Source organism: Lissotriton helveticus, chromosome 5_1 (genome assembly GCF_964261635.1).
Source record: "Lissotriton helveticus chromosome 5_1, aLisHel1.1, whole genome shotgun sequence".
Taxonomy (NCBI): domain Eukaryota; kingdom Metazoa; phylum Chordata; class Amphibia; order Caudata; family Salamandridae; genus Lissotriton; species Lissotriton helveticus.
Genome location: NC_136065.1, coordinates 1985597928 through 1985605393, shown reverse-complemented (window position 1 = coordinate 1985605393; position 7466 = coordinate 1985597928). Strand labels below are relative to the sequence as shown.

The 7466-nt window shown below is 43.2% G+C and overlaps 1 protein-coding gene across 4 annotated transcripts in view; it reads right to left on the bottom strand.

The window, feature by feature from the left end:
• Window positions 1-3214: 3214 nt before the first annotated feature.
• The window catches only part of MSL1 (MSL complex subunit 1), a 595596-nt gene continuing 591344 nt past the window's right edge, over window positions 3215-7466 (bottom strand). For all 4 annotated transcript variants that reach the window (XR_013595080.1, XM_078645683.1, XM_078645681.1 and 1 more), the window contains one exon: window positions 3215-5083. Coding sequence is in view for 3 of the 4 variants with exons in the window: in XM_078645683.1 (XP_078501809.1) it covers window positions 4993-5083 (91 nt within the window). In the remaining variant the exon portion in view is untranslated. The remainder of the gene's footprint in view (window positions 5084-7466) is intronic.

Genomic DNA, 7466 nt, shown 5'->3' with positions numbered 1-7466 from the left:
AGCGACGAAAGGAACCTCTATGTTGTTGAAACTGAAATGCGCCCATAGACTTAGCAGTTTCGGTATCTTTTTTCATTTTGTCTAAGATGGAATCTACTGCAGGGCCAAACAGGAAGTCTTGGTTAACTGGTTGGTTGAGGATGGTGGATTGCACCTAGTTTTAAAAACCAGAGATGCGTAGCCACGCGTGTCTGCGTAGTAATACGCTAGTATTAATGGACCTGGCTGATGTGTCAGCTGCGTCAAGCGCACATTTAATGGAAGCATTGGTTACAAATTTGCCTTCCTGTAGGAGGTAGTTAGCCTGAGATTTAAAAGGTTCTGGCAAGTGTTGCAGTAAACCTTCAAGTTGATCGTAATGTGCTCTATCATAGCGTGCTAGTAGAGCTTGTGTGTTCGCAATGCTCCATGAATTAGTAGCCTGTGAGGCTACTCTTTTGCCTGAGGCTTCTAATATCTAGCGTTTGCTACTACTAGTGAGTCTAAAGGCAACTGGGATTTAATATAAGAAGGGTCTGTATGGGCCGCTTTATATTTCTTCTCAATCCTGGGATTGAGTACACGTGCTCTGGCTGGATCTTTGAATATGTCTGGCGCGTGTTTTAGTACCCCTTTTAACATAGGAAGTGTCCTGACATTTTCTCAGAAGTAGGAAAAGTGTCAAATAGAAAATCTTCTATTGGGTCAGTGTGCATGTCGACATTGAGGCATTTTGCTGCCCTATTCAGCAGTTGGTTTAAAACAATGGTGTTGTCAGTAGGCTACAGCTTTGTAGGGTATGGGGAGGTGTCTGGGATGGGTTGTGGGTCATATGGATCATTCTGGTCATCCCATGTGTCATCCTGTGCATCAGGATCCTCTGGTTCATTAAAATTATCCTGAGGATCTACCCCATGTTATCTTCATCATTATAATCTGAATCTGTAGGATAGTAGGGCACAAAAGGCATTTTAGGAAAGAAAGGAGGAGGAGTAAAAGGCCTTGAGGGAGATGTCCCGAGTCTTTTTTTCTTTGGAGGAACAGGGGAAGGAGTTTTCGTGTCCAATGGTCTCTTTTTCCGGGTGTAAACTGTAACGTGTCCTGTTTCAGGGTCTATATACAATTTAGGTTGTTCCTCACTCACTGGATCAGGATGGAAGAGTTCTTCCTTAACTGTCCGTGGCTTTGGCGCCGATGTTTTTGGCTTAGTAACTTGTTTGTGAGTCTTTGGCTCGAGGGCCTTTGATTGTGGAGCTTTTTTCGGCTCGGCTGTTGCTTTCGGGTCGGTAACCTTTTTTGGCTCGACGACCTGTTTCGGATCGACCGGAGCTTTTGGTTCGATACATTGTTTATGCTAGACGGCCTTTTTCGGCTCAATGTTTTTGGTCGAGTCAATGGCTTTTTTCGGCTCGACGGGCTTTGTAGTGTGATCCTGTTTTTGTTGATCAAGACTCTTTTTAGGATCGACGGCCTTCTTTGGGCAGGGCTCGAAAAATTCACTCGACCGCTCCCATTTGCGAGTCAGATTGATTAAGGTCGGTCTATTTTTAGGTCCTACTCGCCCTTTCTGGCGAGTAGGAATACAAACTGACTCTTGACCTCTGCCTCTGAAAGCAGAAGAAATGTGACAAGACAGCAAGATTTAAAGGCATCTTTATTGCTCACAAAGTAAATGAGCAATAAAAATGCTTTTAAATCTTGTTATCTTGTCACATTTGCTCAGTTTTCAGAGTTTGAGGTCAAGTACCTTTCAGGTAGGTCGAGGAGATTTTGTAATTTACTAGACCTGCAGGTCTTGTGCATTTTTAATGATTTTTCGAGCACTGTTGGTTCGGGTGTTCTTTTTGGATCGACGACCCGTTTTGGTTCGAGGCTCTTCTTTGGGCTCGATAGCTTTCGGCTCGAGAACCTTTTTGGGTTGGACGACTTTCTTTGGTTCGACCACCTTTGGTTCGACCACCTTCCTCGGTTCGACAACCTTCCTCGGTTCGACAACCTTTGGTTCGACGACCTTCTTCGGTTCGACAACCCTCTTGGGGTCGACAACCTTCTTGGGAGAGTGGTACTCGGTCCTGGGTTATCAGTAGGCCTGGTTTTGGGCTTCGGAGCTGAGCCGGAAGGCAGGGCTTCTGAAGGAACTTGTCGATCTCGGCTAAGGACTTTAGGCGATGCTTCGACCTGAGCCTTATTTTTTGTGATAAGCGGTGTTGGGGGCTGGGTAGTCACTTTTTGCCCCGGCTTGATCTGGTCATCGGAGTCCGACTGGTCCTCAACGGTGACGATTTCTAGATCAGAGTCCGCTGCTTCTGGGAGGTCGTGTTTATCATCGAAGATGTTCTCCGGTTCCGGTGCCGGCCGCTGCATCTCCTGCCTAGCGGCCCGTCGATTCCGGATGGTCTTCTTCGAATGGAATTGGGCACACGCTGGGCAATTTTCTTCGTTGTGCTCCGGTGATAAGCATGCGGGAATTTGGAGTGGCATTTTGGGCACCTTTTGAACGGGCTCCTTTTCATCGACAGCAGGCCCACGTGGCGTCGAAAGGCCCTACGACCCGCGTCGACGACCGGATCGAGAAGGAAAGTTTGGTAGAGTCAAGTACCACCGAACAAGAACAATACCGTCGAAGTAGAAGGCCTTAGAAAGTAGTTTAGTTTCGGTTCCGAAGTTGGAGTAGAGGAACAACATCCGAACCCAATGGCGGAAAAAAACAATCTAAGGATGGAGAAGATGCCCATGCGCACTGTAGTCCAGGGGAGGAGTCGCCTATTTCGTGATACTTCGAAGACTCTTCCAGGACAACAAGGTGCAATCATCAGGACCCAACACTAGGCGGAGATCTATGCTAAGATATGAAGTCAGCAGCCCACATGCCTCGAACAGTATTATTTACTTTAGCCTCTGCTATACCTCTGGTGATTCACTGGACTCTGTGGACACTATACCTCACTTTGGTATAGTTTATACAGAACCAGCTTCCTACATAGAGGAGATCTGAAAATTGCATTCCGATAGCTATTTGTGGGAAATAAATAAAAAAGAGCAGTTTTTAAACAGGCTGTAGGGTCCAACAGATAGATACATGCACCGTTTAAGAATACCACGGACACATACATTACGTAGCCACACACAAAACAGTCTCTGGCCAAAACCATCCTCCTGAAATAATGTGGTCTCATTGGTTTGATCATCAAATAGCTTGTTCAATACCATCATTAAGAGACAAACCACCAGGAAATTAGAACAAAAGTAACAGACAATATTTTATTTACAGTCAATTTACCTTTTTTTAGTGAATATTTACAGAACAACCAATTTTACACATTAGAAATGGTATCAAAATTATGTGTTATTAACACAACCATGTCTAAACGGCTTTAGTTTTCTTGTTCGGATTTATGGGGAAAACAAAGCACTGTTTTATAGCAAGATACTAAGAGGGCTAGTTGCATTAGGTGTAGATGAGAAGGGAGGTACACAGTGTTGCTGTGATCCTTGTGAGGGAGTCCCATAACTAATTTAGGCTGACTGAACTGGTTTACTTCACATCTTCAACTTGAGTGGGTACATCCTTTTGCATGGTTGCACAACCCCCACTAAACAAAACCCCAATTATAAACTGCTGCCTATAGGTTCAAGAAGTTAACAGCAAGCCAGGACAGGATGTTCACTTCGGAACAGTGATTTCTAGAAGACATACAAACTAAGGAACGTGCAGAATTGCCCTAGCACGTTGAAAGGAAAAGATAAAATGTCCGATGTATCCGAACTTATGAAACTGTACTATGTGGAAAGAAGATACCATATTGACTTAATGAAAATATGTGCCTACTCTCAAATATTAAAAGGAATTTTGTTCTAGTGTTTGTAGCAACAGCACGCGCTCGCTCAGGATACCGCACCTGCATGCATCACCATTGCATACCAAGTGCAGTAACACCTAGGAATGGGTCGATTACCTTAGCTACCCCATTACACTACGTGTTTAGTTCTTGGGGCTGATGTAGATAAACTGGTGGTTTACATGAGAAGACAGATATATGCAAGCGAACCATTTAGGTCATAAGAATTACATTTTTATGAACACTGAAAAGCAAGATTTTAAAAACGTTAAGAGAATAAGTTATTTTATTTATTTTTGTACTCGAACATACAGCTTCTCCAAAATAAAGGGCTGTGTAAGTACTGCAAGTGCAAAGTGTTTACACTGCCAAAGATCCTATGGAGACAGACAAAGCTCTGGTGCTCACATTCTACTGGAGCAAAAACCATTCATGGTAAACAGAGAATAAAAGTTCACCACAATATTCAGTCACTCTCACAGGAAGACTGCCTTGACAACATCACAGAATGTTATTCATGTCTCGCAGGAGGGTTGCTTGCCAATATTCAAGGTATCAGAACCACTTTGGTGGTTCTTCCTTTCTGAAATACAAGAGCATGCAAGGCAACAGTGTTAATCAAGAAGTGTTTTCCCCTTCCACAGTGCCCCAACGGATTCTTCATTTGGACAGCATTTAAATGTTCCCAAGACTATTCCTAGAATTTTAAAAAAGGTGAAATTCAGAGAACAGAGAAGGGTTTCTGTGGGAATGTCAGACGATATGCATGTCAATCTACAGATTCGTATGCAAACACCAAGGATATACTGCCTGTTTTTGTTGAACCTTACTCCATAGCACGCACAATAACAAAAGCAACACCCTTTACGATATCTCCTGGTGTGATATTATAAATGATGCATCTATGACATACTGAGTGGGGATGCTCCTTGCCATCCCTCATCCCACCATAAGCTTCAAGCCCTGCTTTCAGATGATAACTTCTCGGACACTGCAATGAACAATCTCTTGACAATGAAGAGATTGTTCTGCCAAAGGACATCAAAGGTGACACAGACGCAATGAAGCTGAGCTACGTATCAAATTCGATACAAAGGTACAGGATTCACGGACGATGTCCACAACAGTCCTTGTGAATGACATGCTACACCCATGTAAAAGAACACCCTGCCCACTACTTTCTGCAGGTCCGATGAGGTGTTTGTTTCTTCTGCATCTCTAGCCTACAACGACTTCGTTCATCCAGCCATGGCAGCTCAAAGTTCCTGCAGGAAATAACAACACTCAGTAAACAGACCTCCAAGTAACAGGGTATGTATCAGTTCCTTCACATATATCAGTATAATTCTGGTTATATTGCAACAAACACTTCACAGTGTTTACTGTCCATTAGAATGACATCAGACCACGTGAGCAGGCACAATCAATGCTAATGATCATCAATGGAGATTCCCTGAGAGTGAAAGGTAGATGCACCTAATGCCAAGCTCACACCTGCAGTCCAGACAAGCACAGCCCCAGAAAAACAAGTTACTTGCCTGCAAATTGTAGTTCTCCAGTATGGATCAGACATAAAATGTACATGCTTGAATCGTCTCATTCATTGAGGTGGGAGTCCCCCAGTAATAATAGTAAGCAGAATAAATGAAAATCCTAGCTTTAAAAAAGCTCAACATTAATGAACATTTCCCATCATTTGAGAAGAACTAAATTCCAACCAATCAGTAAATCAGCTCAGTGACCACTCTTCCCCCTCAGAACCAAACATACCACAGATTTCTCAGCACAAGTGTGAAGGTAAGATACTTGAGATATTTAAGCAGAGAGATACAATGGGGGAGGAGGGTTTGTCTTATGTGAATTAAATACATCGATACTGGAAAACTACTGTGTACAAGATAGGTTTTTTTCTCCACTATTGAATGTTTCATAGATTCACATCGCAACTGGAATAGCAAGCAGTACTCCTGAAATAAGAAAATTACATTTAAAGCAGCATAATGGCAGAACTTTTTTTTTTTTTTTTTTTTTTTTTTAAAGAACTGAGCTCACCTCAGCTGCAGAACTACCGGAGCCCACTATTACAACATTTCTTACTGTCAAATCCAGACAGAAATGTTGGGTAATTATGCAACCATTTAGCTGCTCTGCAAGCGTTTGCCATGGTTAACCCAGCAAACAGACCATATCTCTTGTGGAATGTGCTCTAACCTTGCCGTGCAGAAGATGTCCAGCTTTTTGATCGCAAAATACTATGGACGCAGAGACCCAGCGTACAACACTGTGCCTTGATAGGTAATGGTCCACTTAGGAAGGGTCACGCACTGTCAGATTGTGGTTGGTTTTTCTGAATGTTCAAGTTCTATCAATATAAAACTTGAAGCATTGTTTCAGTAGGATTCTGAAAAAAAGTCTCTATATCCATCTGTTCATTATGATGAGAGTCTGATGGTACCTTAGGAATAAACTAAGGATTCGTTCTTAGCATTACTGTCATCTCGGAATAGCATATAAAGTGTCTTAAAAGTTCAAGCTTAGATTTCAACAACATTTCTGGCAGATGTTAAGGCGAATAGTAAAGCAGTCTTCTAAGACAGGTATTTGAGGTTCGCTGTATGTATGGATTAGAATTGGCTCTCCGCCAGTTGAGGAATTATAGTGTTTAATTGCCATGACTTATCACCCTTTAAGGGTATCCAGGCGCTGGGGGGCCATCGAGGAGAATAAGTGAGCTATTGCCCAGAGTCACATGATGCTGAGCTGAACTGCCGCCTGGAATCGAACCATGAGCCCTGAGCTCCGGAGTCAGCAACTCTGGCCACTATGCCACACCTCTCCTTTATTGGTGTCATCTTCACTATGCCTTTGAGGAATTCTGTAACCAGTCTACAATACCAGAGTGACAACTGATCTGAAGATCTTCTAAAGCGTGAAATTGCAGCCAGGTGAAATTTGATAGAGCATGAGAAAGACCTTATAGTGCTAAGTGTAACAAGTTCAGAAGAACTAGCTCACGCAAAGAAGAAAGTTGAGTTGATGTTGGTTTCCAGAACACCACATGCAAAAACAAGTCCAATTAGCTTTGTAGGTTGTGTTACTTGTTTCAGCTCGGGCTTTGGCTAAAATCACTCTGTAGTCTTTTGAAATACTTAAGAGTTGGAACTGATTGTATTCAGGAGCCAAACCAATAAATTGAGAGTTTTCGGGTTGGGATGAAGAACCTGGCCGGTGGGTTATCGGTGAGCGTGGAATATGGTAATGTTCTGATAGGAGAAGTAGCCTTGTATTAAAAATGTCTGGGCCATTGTAGGAGAGTAGGGTCTGCAATCCTATGATCACCCAGATTTTTTTGCTTTTTGCTGCACTGGTTTACGACTTTCCCTGGCTGTGGGCCTGCTAATCAGACCCACAGCCTAGCTGTTCTCTCTATCCAAATTGTACTCAGGTACTGAATTGGCACTGGGCCCTCTCCAAGTCCCTGTACCCAGGGCTGAGGTGTACCCAGAAGTCTCCCAGGGGCTGAAGCATGTATTATGCCACCCCTGGGCTGACTAACTAAACTGACACAACTGGCTGCACGACAGCTGGGGCAAGGTGGTGTACTCACCCTTTGCTTTAGATATAGTATACCTATATCTAACCATAAAA